Source organism: Neovison vison, chromosome 4, assembly GCF_020171115.1.
Source record: "Neovison vison isolate M4711 chromosome 4, ASM_NN_V1, whole genome shotgun sequence".
In the NCBI taxonomy this organism is placed as follows: Eukaryota; Metazoa; Chordata; class Mammalia; order Carnivora; family Mustelidae; genus Neogale; species Neogale vison.
This window is the reverse complement of record NC_058094.1, coordinates 53949708-53962934: the sequence shown is the minus strand read 5'-3', so window position 1 is coordinate 53962934 and position 13227 is coordinate 53949708. Positions and strand designations below refer to the sequence as shown.

At 45.8% G+C, this 13227-nt stretch overlaps 1 protein-coding gene across 2 annotated transcripts in view; it reads right to left on the bottom strand.

The window, feature by feature from the left end:
* Positions 1 to 13227, bottom strand: part of ZNF704 (zinc finger protein 704) — a 240952-nt gene that overhangs the window by 27218 nt on the left and 200507 nt on the right. For both annotated transcript variants that reach the window (XM_044245398.1, XM_044245397.1), the window contains exon 5: positions 1886 to 1986. In XM_044245398.1, coding sequence (XP_044101333.1) covers positions 1886 to 1986 — 101 coding nt within the window. The remainder of the gene's footprint in view (positions 1 to 1885; positions 1987 to 13227) is intronic.

Here is a 13227-nt window from a genome sequence, read left to right as displayed (position 1 = left end):
CCCAGCCAGTAAGAGAGCTGAGGCCCTGGGCTTCGGATTCACACAGAAAAGCCTCGGAGCTCCGCTCTCCCAGGCCCAACCCCCCGGCGGCGGCTGACAGGGCTGGGAATCCTAATTCACCAAGGCAATTTTAAGAGCACAGTGTAAAAAGGGAATCCTAGGGAAGCCAACAGTAGTGGCTGCGTTTTGAATTTTACCCACCGTGAGAGCAGCCCGGGAGCTCAGAGACAAATCGTGAGATGCCACTTACTGTCTATAAATACATCGCCTTGGCAGGCTTCTTCGAGGTACTCAATAGGATTCGGTTTTCTGGGCAGATGGACTTTAAAACAAACACCCTCACTCCTGATTATAGCTTTGGGAGGTTTTTTCCCTAAACCTTTAAATAACTGAGTTATTTACATTACGAGTGGTCCTGACAATGAGGTTTGAGGGAAGACACTGCAGGATTTCCTTCTCAGGAGACCTCAGGAACAGGAGTGAGGGTGTTCTGCCTTGTGGGGTTTTGGTATGGTATTTCTTGGACCGTGAAGGGAGACAGCCCGTCTGGCGAGGGGAGCAGAAGCCCAGCCTTGCTGCACCATGGCCGCAGCGTTCTGGAACCTTCTGTGTGCTATCCTCTGGAAGGGTCTGGCTGTGTCGCCAACCGGGAGCACTACGGGGAAGCAGGCTAGATCCCTGCTTCTCTCTACAGTCCTTGAAGGAACCCACCTACACAGAGCCACCAAGTCCACTTAGAACCCATTTTCATTTTCATTTTTTTAAAAGATTTTATTTATTTGACAGACAGAGAGATCACAAGAAGGCAGAGAGGCAGGCAGAGAGAGAAGGGGAAGCAGGCTCCTTGCTGAGCAGAGAGCCCGGTGTGGGGCTCGATCCCAGGACCCTGGGATCATGACCAGAGCTGAAGGCAGAGGCTTTAACCCACTGAGCCACCCTGGCATCCCTTGTTTTCTTTTTATACCACTTTTGTATGGATGATGAATTTCCTAAATTTGTCCCTTGCTGGGCAAGGTGACTCTAGTGTTTATTTCTCTACATCACCTTGTTGAAAGGACTCCTCTGTCCAACCATCTGGGGACTTGGCCATGCGTTTGCATTTGCCTTCTACACATTGGTTATTCCGTACAGCCTCCCGAGGTCCTTCCACATCCGATGTCCCTGGGCAGGAGAGACCCAGAGACTAAGGGAGAAGGCTGCTGAACCTCCACTGCCCCATAGGTGGGACCCCTCTCATAGCTGCTGCTGGAAAGTTTGTGTTCTCTTTCGTTAGAAAGGTTTTTACATAACACAGGGAAAAGCATAGAGTGGACACATAAAGGGCTTATTTTGAGCAACAGAAAATGATGGAACCAACTCATCGGCTAACATAAGAGTAGAAACCACAGCACTGATTGACACAGTGGTTCTTAAGCCCTTCTAAGGCCATATATATACTTTCGAGGCTCAAAGTCATGAATACTCTGCCTTGGGAAAAAAAATGCACATTTAATTTGATAGACAATTTCAGGGGCTCCAGGGAACCTGTCCTACCCTTGTGTTTTATATTTTTCAGACCGCTCTCACACACATTTTATATTTTGACCCTTACACAGGGCTGATTTTACTATTGCTCTCATTATCAGAGGGTACGGAGGCTCAGAGCAGTGACTTGCATAAGATCACTTAGCAAGTAAACTGGGGAGGCTTTACAAGGTTAAATCCACATTCTTCCCACCATGCCATGCAGGCCTGCATGATTGGAGTGGCCATCCCCGCAGGGACTAGGAAGGTCAAGCAGGTCTGTGTCAAGATCAAGATCCATTCCTGTGTCATTTCTTAGAGCGGATAGATGCGATGGCGCTCAAGGCAGCCCCAGCAAGCCCTGAGGGGAGGACTGCCTTACCCAAGATGAATGGTCCGTATGTGTTTCTGGATGCCCGCTGCCGTGCTCAGCACCTTCCCGCAGTTCTTCCAGAGGCATTTGAACATCACCTTCATAGAATTCTGTAAACAAGAGAAAGTTACATTAAAATGAAAACTAGCCCATCAGCATTTTCTGTCGACCCAACACATTTTTTCCCCTTTGTTAGAAAAGGAACAACTTGGGCACCTGGATGGCTCCTTCGGTTCAACATCTGCCTTCAGCTCAGGTCATGATCCCAGGATCCTAGGATGGAGTCCTGTGTTGGGTTCCTCACTCAGCGGGGGGCCTGATTCTCCCTCTCCCCCTCCCCCCTGCTTGTGGTCTCTTTCTTTCTCTCTCAAATAAATAAATAAATACCCCCTTCCCGCAGAAAAAGAAAAGTAACAGCTTGCGGTGCCTGGGTGACTCAGTTAGGTGTCCGACTCAATTTTGGCTCAGGTCATGATCTCATGGTTGTAGGATCGAGCCCCACGTTGGACCGGGTGCTCAGCAGGGACTCTGCTTCAGATTCTCTTCCACTCCTTCTCCCTCTGCCCCTCTACTCTGCACTCTCTCTTTCCCAAAATAAATAAATAAATAAATAAATAAATCTTTTTTTTTTTTTTTTTTTTTTTTTTAAAAAAGGTAACAACTTCCCATCATCTTGATAATGCAGCATACCATTCTAGGGAACCTCCCTATCCCGCCAGCTGGTGAGGACCTTGGTGACCTCAGACATTTTTTCTGCATCCTTCATGGATTCTAAATCGCCCTGAGTATTTAGTTCACTTTCATTAAGGCGGTCACAGTGTCATTTAGGTGTTAATGATGGTATCTAACATCCACTGTGCACTTACCACATGCCAAGGGCTGTTACAATAGTTTACCTCATTTAATTCTAAGAAATAGATACTATCATTGCCATCATTTACAGATTCATAGAAAGTGTCAGTAAACCAGTAAACCAGTAAACCATAGAAAGTGAATAAACCAGCTTCTAGCAAAGCTGGGAATGCTGGGAGCTGGGCACCAGGAATTGCCCCTTTCTATCAGGACACAATGACACCTTCTTTTCAAGGGTCTCAGTGTCTTCCCCCAATAGTCCAGCACAGTGACTGAGAGCAGAGAATTTGTTTTTTGTTTTTTAAAGATCTTATTTATTTGACAGAGAGAGAGACAGACAGACAGACAGACAGACAGAACATAAGCAGTGGGAGTGGGAAAAGCAGGCTTCCTGCCGAGCAGGGAGCCCGATGTGGGGCTTGATCCCAGGACCCTGAGATCGTGACGTGAGCTGAAGGCAGACGCTTAATGTCTGAGCCACCCCGGGCATCCCTGAGATTACTGATTTTGGACTTACTCAAGTCCTTGGTTCCTTTATTTAGTAAGTAGGAATAATAACGGTACCTGTCTCAGAGGGATATTATGGGATTAAACGAGGTCATGAAAGTGAATCCTTTAACACAACACCAACAGGAGTAATTATTCAACAAGTGGTCATTGTTATGGTATTGCTAGGATTATACTTCCTGAAATGAATTTGACAGGACATTAGTTTTCTCCAGAGAAGGCCCTTGTCCTTGGGATGCTGCCACTTTGCTGATTTTTCCCATAGGCCTGGTGAGGGTCACTTCTGTGTGCTCCCCGAGCCCCGTTTCCTTTTCATCCTGAACACCCAGCGAGACCTCATTTCCCAGCCCCCCCTTGCTGTCAGGTGGGGTCGTGTGACTGACTTAGGACTAACAGACTGTGAGTGGAAGTGATAGCTATTCCTTCTAAGACTCGTCTCTAAACTACGTGGCAGTGCCATTCCAGCCCTGGCCGCTGACTAGATGCTGAGGACACTCAACCGCTCAGGGGACCCACTTGATCAGGGGTTCTTAATCTTTTGTTGGCCGTGCACCTGTGGAAACTAATATTTTTTAACACTTAAAATAAAACAAGAGAAACACAAAGAAGAGCAAGCGTATTGAAATAGTTACCCAAATATTAAAAATATTTTGCAATATGGTTAGTACTCTTTAATGAACATGTCGAATAACAAGGTCTTGAATTTAAGTCTAATAACTATCATAATTTCAAAGTCGTGTTAAGTCTAAATGATATTTCACGGTATCTGCTAAAATTATAATGTGATATGACACTACTGGTGCTTTCTATTGGTAGTAAAGTCACAGGAGGCACTAGTCTTGTGCTTTGATGCTGTCAATTGTACCTGCAGGAGATGCTGAATTATAGTTAAGAGTTTAATGACAATGAAAATGCACTTTTTCCCCACTTCAAGTTCACAGACCCTCTTGAATTCTGTCCAGCCTTTTGGGGACTGAGGACTGCAGGTTAAGAATCCCTGCATTAGGAGGAAGGAGCCCGGGTCCCTGAAGGACTGTGTGGGCCCTCCCACCTGACCTGCTTGGATTGTGACATCCGAAATAAATAAACCTTTATGGTGTTACGCCACTGAAGTTTGGAAATCGGCTGTTCCAACAGTAAGCCTGCTCTTACCAATAAACATTGTGGCGGTGACACCTTCCCCGAAGTGATGGGATTGATGAAGCTTTGTTTACAGGTCCAGTAGGATCTCTGCCATCAAGCCTATGTGGGGCCCACCAGTACAGCCCCTGTTCTACAGGGCAGTCATTTACACATTTAGAAGATGACTCATTCAGGTATTACCAATGGGATTAGTATCCTGATCCTGCCACCGCCCCCCCACCCCTCCCCCCGAAGACTTTTTATACATTTCTCAACGGGAAAGACACTTGGAAACTTCCAGAACTGAGGAGTATTTCTGGGTGCTGGGGAATGGCCACTTTCAGCATGGCGTGTGGAAGGAACATCACAGCAGCCGAGGGCTGCAGGTCAGCTCGAGAGGACTAGTGACCGCAGGAGCCGGGCAGCATGCCGTGTCCCCCAGGCTCTGCCTGGCAGGCTGGCATTCACGACCCCACAAGTCAGCCGTTCCCGCCTCAGGGCCTGCGTGTCCCCAGCAGCTGGGGGATGCTGGTTGCAGGCCGCTCTGAGCTACACAGGAGCTGGAGCTGGAGAAGAAGCGTGTGAAGGAACCAGGGAAGCAAACACATACTTAGGAGATTTGAGAGGACATAATACTGATGAGTCTGCGTTTATTCTAAGGGGACAGTTCACAAATCTCAGGCTCCCTGATCTCATTGGGCCACTGAACTAAACTCATGGGCTGTAGGGTGAACCAAAAGGGGAGAGTTTCAATCCTACCCCTCAGCCCCAAAGGTTCACAGGAAGGAGCTCTGCCTGGTATTTTGTATTCCGAGCAGAGAATGACTTAACAATATTAATGAACAAACCCTCACACCATGAGGGCTTTACCCACTTTTCAAACAATGAAGCTAAACTATTAAAAAATCTCATCCACTTAAGGGAATTAATGACTCAAACTGAAATTACATGTACCTGAGAGTCCAAATGTCTGCCTGGAAATAAAGTCATGATCGATGAAAACACTTTTTGATTCATTCCAAACCTTTCTGCAATTGGTGTTCTTTGATTAATGAAACCAAAGAGCTATTGAGCTAGGAATATTCCAGGTGCCAGGGATAGAGGGGAAAAAAAAAGAGAGAGAGAGAGGAAAAAAAAAAAAAACCAAACCTGCTCTCCAGGAACTTACGTGGTGTTGGGAGAGGACAGAAAAGTTAATAGATGGTGACTGCTTCAGCTATGGAGAGTTTTCTGGAGAGGGATGTGGTGGCTGTAGGTCAGAGAATGCTTCTCGAAGGTGACTTTTGAGCTGGGACCTAAAAGTTGGAGCAGCAGATAGCCATGCTAAGAGCTGGAGTTTTCCGGGAGAAAGAGGAAGAGATTTTGGCACATCGGAGGGCCAGAAAGAAGAGTGAGTTTAGAAGGAAATGAGAGAGAGAGAGAGAGAGAGAGAGAGAATCATCTGAGATAAGGTAGACAGACAAGGAGGACCAGATCATGAGGGTCTTGTAGGTGACAGTAAGGAATTTGGAATTTATTCTAAAATAAAAGAGAAGGTACTGAAGGGGTTTAAGCAGGGGATTGATATTAAATGATTATATGATTTAGGTTTTAAAAAAACATCACTTCAGGGCGCCTGGGTGGCTCAGTGGGTTAAGCCGCTGCCTTCAGCTCAGGTCATGATCTCAGGGTCCTGGGATCGAGTCCCACATTGGGCTCTCTGCTCAGCAGGGGGTCTGCTTCCCTTCCTCTCTATCTGCCTGCTTCTCTGCCTACCTGTGATCTCTGTCTGTCAAATAAATAAATAAAATCTTAAAAAAAAAAAAAACATCACTTCAGGGACAGCTGGGTTACTCTGTTGGTTAAACATCTGCCTTCAGCTCAGGTCATGATCCTGGGGTCCTAGGATCGAGCCCCATATCAGGCTCCTTTCTCAGCAGGGAGTCTGCGTCTCCGTCTCCCTTGGCCTGTCTCCCTGACTTGTGCACTCTCTCTCTCTCTCTCTCTCTCTCTGAAATAAATAAAATCTTTTTAAAAAACTATCACTCATCTTGGGGAGAGAGCAACAAGGTCACCTGTGTTATGCTACCACAGGCCAGAGAACATGGTGGATGGAAGCAGGCTGGCAGTGAGCACGGATAAAGCAGACACATTCAAGATATGTTTTGGAAGCAGATCCAACAGTGCTGGCTTTGGGTTGAATATGAGGAGTGGTACAACGTCGAGGCCAGGTATATGATGGTCTTAAAGACAACTTGCTATAGCCAGGCAAATTGTGGTTCTGTTTTGAATATATTGATTTAGAGATAACTATTGTAGATCAGGAAGAGGTGGCAGGTACAGCACCAGACATGTGAGCCTGGAACTTAGGGAAAGTCAGGGCTAGAGATGGACATCTGGAGTCTGGGGCTGAAGGATTACTTAAAACTTAGGTCTGGATGAGATCATGCAGGGAAAAATGCAACTAGAGATGGGTAGAAGGCCCAGGACTCTGTAGCTTCCAGTAATTCCTCCTACTGGGGAGAGACAGCAGGAGCAGTCAGAGAGAGAGAGAGAGAGAGAGAGAGAGAGCGAGAGCGAGCAGAAGTCAGAGAGAGAGACAGAGCAGAATCAAAGAGAGAGAAAGATTGAGAGCAGGAACAGTCAGAGAGAGACACAGACACACACACACACACACAGAGGAAGAGCAGTCAGAGAGAGAGAGAGGGGAAGTCAAGACAGTGCAGTATTATGGCACAGGTAGAGGAAAGTGTTCAAGAAGGAAGATGTGGCCAACAGCGTTGAACACAGGCTGGGGAGAGTCCATGGAGGCCAAACATGGCAGCTGTCGGCAGCCCAGACAAGAGCAGATTTCACAGAGTAGCGGGGAAGGAAGTCAGACTGCCTAGGGACAGAGAGTAAGTGGGGTTGAAGGAAGTGAAGAGAGTGACTTTTCAAGAAAGGTGGCCGGTCTGATCTGCGGGTGGTCAAGGGAGAGTTTGTAAAGACTGAGTGATACTGAAGTGGATTTTTATGCTGATGGGAACAGCTGCCAAGGGAGAAGAGACGGACCCTGCCGCAGAGATGCGGGGGTGGGAGTGGGGGGCACATGGGCTGAGGCCCTGCAGGAAGGCGACCCGGCTCTCCTGCCTCCAGCCTGGCTGGCAGCAGGGAGGTCCTCCCCTGGAAGAGAAGAAAACCAAGGGATGGATGTAGATTCAGTGAATTTGCTGATTTTAAAAAAGGCATTCCTGTCTGAATGCTTCTAATTTTTCAGTGAGGTAGGAAGTGAGGTCAAAGTGAAGGGTGGAGGGAGGAGGCTGTGAGGGAGCTTTGAGGGGAGCAGAGAGGCTGACATTGGGGCTTTAGAGACCGGGAAAGCACCAGCAAGGCATATGATACTATTTTCAGATTCATAGGGGGAAACCAGAACCCCAAAATTAGGAGACAGATCCACTGTCCCTGGATGGTTCCTACCAATGAGTCAGTTGACAGAATATATTACACCATACCAGAGCCAAATTCCTTCTATGCCTTAGGAATTTTTTAAAAGTTCAAATTGCTAATAGTTTTAGGAAATGACTATCATACTGGTATTTTTGTGCATAACAAGTATTATTGATAAGGTTGCTGTTCATAGTCCTTGCAGGAATATGTCAAACATTTGTTTATTTAAGTTGATAAGCAGTAAAGCTCAGTACTGATTATAGAAAAAGGTCACTGGTATAACTCCTTCCATTAGTTAGGAGGAAACAGCAGATACAGGGCTATCAATTCCAAAAGCTACAACGAAGCTGACCGAGACCCTCTCTGAATCCCTTGGAATTGGGATAACTGCCAATTGTTTGAGCATCGTCTCCTCAATCATACCCTCGCCTTCTTTGGTCCTCAAATAGTACCCATCTACAGAGGGATTGAATATTTATTTATGTATTTATGTATGTATTTATTTATTTAAAGATAGCCTTCTTTGGTCCTCAAATAGTACCCATCTACAGAGGGATTTAATATTTATTTATGTATTTATTTAAAAGATTTTTATTTATTTATTAGAGAGAGAGAGAAAGAGAGCGCGCACTAGTCCAGGGTGGGGGGTGGCAGAGAGAGACAGACTCCCTGCTGAGCATGGAGCCCAATGCGGGGCTTCCATGAACCCTTGCTAAGGGCTCCACAGAAATCTGTTACCCAAAGAAAAGTTGTCAATGCATATGAAAAATGATCAACTTTGCTTCCTCTTTGCTTTTTTTCTTTTGCTGGGTTTCCAAGAAACTTGCCGGGGTTGGAAGCTCTCTGAGAGTAGGAACCATGATTTCTTGCCCAACACTCACTCTACTCCTGTGCCTAACATAACCTAGCAATTAGACTTTGTTGTGTTGAATCTTGGGAATGTTGTGCTTTGGGGCCACAGCAATGAGCCATGTTTGAGACATCTTAATTTACTTAAGCATTTTGGAATGTAGTAAATAATCAATGTTCAAAGAATGTTTGTCAAAAAGATGGTTGTTTTGTGGAATTCAAGAAGATTTCCCAGTGTGATTAACACTTGATCATCTTCCATGGCTGTAAATGAACTTCTCAGTGTAGGCTCATGGCAAGTGTGGTGAGCACTGAATTCTAGATGGCTTTCTCTCCACTCCATATGGTACTTTTTCCTTCCAGCCTTACACACCCCGCACTGTTAAGTACTTACAGAAGGTCTAAGTTCACCAGAAGGAAATGGAAAATGTGCAACAGGAAAAATGACTGTCTATAACAATTCGGGTCATTAGCATAAGCCATCGGAAGGCCTTTATGCAGTATTACACTCCAGATGTATAGAGCAAGTTCTTGCTGATTTGCAAGGTGGTTGTAAATGTGGACTCAGAAGCATGATTATATATGGTGGGGAGACCTTTCACTGTATTTGGGGGGGGCACTCCCAAACCCCTTCAGGGAGGGAAAGCTCTGCTTTCTCTCCTCTACTTCTCCTTTTTTGGCATTTCCTTTCAATAATGTCTTTCATTTATTATCCCATTTTATCCCAAACTGCCAGAACTCTGCCTTTATAATTTACGCATGCATAGATATTTGTTATCTCTAAATTTAGGAGCAAAACAGACTAAGCTTTGGAAGCACTTATTCATTTTGACCCAATTGAACTTTTAGGGATTTATCCTAAGAAAATCATTGGACATGTCTGCCAAGTGATGTGTGTCAAGATGATCATCGCATGGATTTTTAGACTAGCAAGAAATCCAAAATCATCTCAAGGTTACTAACTGAGGGAATTATGGGGAGATAGGTTAAATTAATTTCATATAACTGAATATTAAGGAATCTTAAAAATGAAGTTGCAAGAAAAGCTTCTTTGACATGAGAGAACAAGTTCCCAGTGCAGAAGGGAATTGCTGATACTTCCTCTTCGTCTCTACAGGCTCCCACAACTCCCTTCTCCACCCAGGTCAGTGCCTCGAGGCTCAACTTTATGCATCAGTGGGTCCCCTTGCCCACTGGTTTGGCCAATGAGAGGCACTGACAGGAGGTGAGGAGGCAAGAGGAGAGACCGGAAGGCAAGAGGGTAGGGATTCCCTCAGCTTCCTGTCTGCCTGGCCACAGGTGAGCAGTGGCTACATTTCTCCATCCCAAACTAACACTTCCGGTGATATTTTCAGTTTCAGTATGCCTCTAGGTCTGGCAGCCCCTCTGGTTGCCTCTTCAGGCTTAGGGGTTGGTAATGTTGTTAGCTCCGAGGGTACCTTCTTCTGAGGTCCCCCAACCCTGTCTACACTTCCGTGGAGAACTTCTTCGTTATGCTCAGTGACTCCACTGGAGTACACGGCCTGCTTCCTGCCCGAGCCTTGATTGACACTGGGGAAAAGGAGGTTATAAAAGTATATGAACATTATCCTTTTTTTTTTTTAAAGATTTTATTTATTTATTTGAGAAAGAGAGATCACAAGTACATGGAGAGGCAGGCAGAGAGAGAGATAGAGGGAAGCAGGCTCCCTGCTGAGCAGAGAGCCCCATGAGGGACTCAATCCCAGGACCCTGAGATCATGACCTGAGCTGAAGGCAGCGGCTTAACCCACTGAGCCACCCAGGTGCCCCGAACATTATCTTTTTTAAGGGGGAGGATATGTAATGCAAATCAACATGTATTATTGCAAGGCAGGAATACGGGGGAGGGGTACCTTCTTTTTACGTTAACCTCAGAATGTAAAAATTATCTTATTTTTAATCTGAAAAAGTCATTTCTTTAAAAAATGGAAGCTACTCTATCACACTTGCTTGAATATTTTGGGAGAATAAAAGGACACTGAAAGGATAATCTCATCTCGAATGGAATCAAGTAGCTTCTCTCTGAACTGGTGAAGGATGTTCTTAGGTCAAACCATGAGACCCCTTATGTGGTGATTAAGTACTCGGCAAAGTCCCCTAACGACATCCAATGGAAACCAATCCTTAGTCTACAAAGACTACTTGCTGTTATATTTAAACAAAACAAAACAAACCAAACCCCAAACCAACTCAACAACAAGCCATGGGAGGAGGAGAACAGGAAAAAATAGCTAAATAAATATTGCCCGGGTTGCCATCTGGGTCCCATCTCGCCCAAGGAGGTCAAAGCAAGCAAAGTTCCTGGCCAAGGCGCAGCGGCCAAGTCTGGACATGCCCATCTGTGCTTCTGCTGTGGCTGCCCCTCGAAGCTCGAAGAGAGAGAAGTTCACAAAGCTGGGGTGTCTGAGGGAGCCGCGGCCCCCCTTGGCCAGGGACTACACTGTGCTGGGGTCTTCCATACGTTCTCTTCTTTTGACACGACAACAACCCCCAGAAGAGTGCAGCTCACATGTGCAGAGGTGGGGTGGGGGTGGGGGTGAGGAAGGGGTCGGGGAGAGCAGGGGGTAGTGTCTCAGCAGCTTCCAGGCAAGCTCCTGGGAGTCACCCAACTCGGGTGCAGTTGGCTGGAGGACTGGAGACAACTTCCTTCTTCCTTTCCAGCAGTTTCCCGACGGTGTCCCACACCAGCCACTTTGGAGCTATAGGCTGAGAGCTTTGCCCAGGGCTTCCCTCAACTTTTCTCTGCTTGCCTTTCCCGTGGCAAGACTCAGCCCTGGTTTTGAATTGTTTCCAGACCTGGAATGCATTGGGGTGGCTTCCATCTTCCTGAAAGAATTGAGACTGGTCCACAGGTCCGACAAGGTGACGGCTGAAGGTCCCTTTCAGTTCCAAGAGCACAAACGTGGCTGAATTTTGAAGTATTCCATACATGCCTAGCGGTAAGTCTGACTAAAGCTATATTCCAGAAGGGACGTGAACATCACTTTACTGCCCGGTTGACCACGCAGCAGCCTGGCCTTGATACCAAGCTGCTATTTTGGAGGCAATTTTGAAGACCCTCACGTGCCTTATGTAGCGATTATAGCGATTGAGGTGTATGTGTATGTGTATGTGTATGTGTGTGTACGTGTCTAGGGGTGGCTGTTCATACATCGAAGCCTCTCCAGAGAGGACTGGGGTCCCCGAGGGAACAGGAGTCTTTACTCTTCTGCAGAGATGGTCTGGGCTGTTATGCGTGCTTCCTCAGCCTGCCTCCCCGTGGAAGGAACCTGCACTGCTTGGCAGAGGCTCCAATGGCTCTTTGAGGACCAAGAGGTCCCCTCAGACCCTCAGCACGTTCCAAAAGACTGAGAAGCGAACAGATGTATTAAAAATTCAGTAACTGCCTAGAAGCTGGTAGAGTTCCAGTTCTTTCCTTTATTGGGAAAGCTGACTTACACATTTCATCTCAACTTTAGGGCTTTCTTTTGTTATTTTTAAGACAGGAGGACTGAAAGAGTAATCTCGGATGTATGTGAGGTGAGTGCATAGCAACAGATGAATTCTAATGTGTACCAAACAAGGAGTCAACATCTCCCCTCTAGATGCACTGCTTACAGAGGCTGTGATGAGAAGAAAAATAAAAAATGAAAAGATTTTCGTAAGTGGAATAATATAGAATGTCTTCTTTTGTGTCTGGCTACTCAACTCAGCATATTGTTCTTGACTTTCACTCCCTGTTTTATGTTTGATTCCTTTTATTGTGCTGTAGTATTCTGTTGAGTGAATAAACCACGATTTTGTGTCTCCATTTACCTGTTTAGGGACATTTGGGTTGCTTGCAGTTTGGAATGATAATGAATAAAACTGCTCTGAACTATAAGCCTGTAAGTCCTTTTGTGGACATACGTTTTCTTATCTCTTAGGTAAACATCTAAGTGGAATGGCTGGGTCAGACGGTAAGCATATATTTAACTTTATAAGAAACTGCCAAACTGTTTTACAAAGCGGTTGGACCATTTTACAGTCCCACCAGCGATGAATGAGCATTCCTGTTGTCAGCACGTGGGATTTCGTACACCAAATAGTACACTCTGTATGATTCCACTTACTTGAAGTGTGGCAATATGGGAAATGGACCTACAGTGACGGGAGTCAGAGAACTTGTGTTTGTGGGGTCACGGGGGAGGGGAGCATTTACTGCGGACAGGCACGAGGAGTGCTGGCCTCCGTTGGAGCAGTGGTTCCTCAGGTGGAGAAATCAGTCAAAACCCACTGAACTGGGTTCATTTTATTAAAATAGGTTCATTTTATTGTGTGGAAATTATACCTAAATCAACTTGGTTTAAAATGATTTCTAGAACAACAAAAGCATTCATGAATTCATAAAAATCCTTATAAATATTGTCTCAGCCAGTGGATTCTCCAAGTGCTTCTCACCTTTGGGATCATCTGGACATTTCTGGAGATGATCAAGTGGGTCCTGTAACTTGGAACGGGTGGGCTACGTGATTTCTGAAGACCTTTGTCATCCCAGGCTCCAGATCTTCTCTATTGCCTGGCAGATTATTCTGGGATCCTGTCACTAAAGTGCTTAGATCTCACTCTTCTGTGTC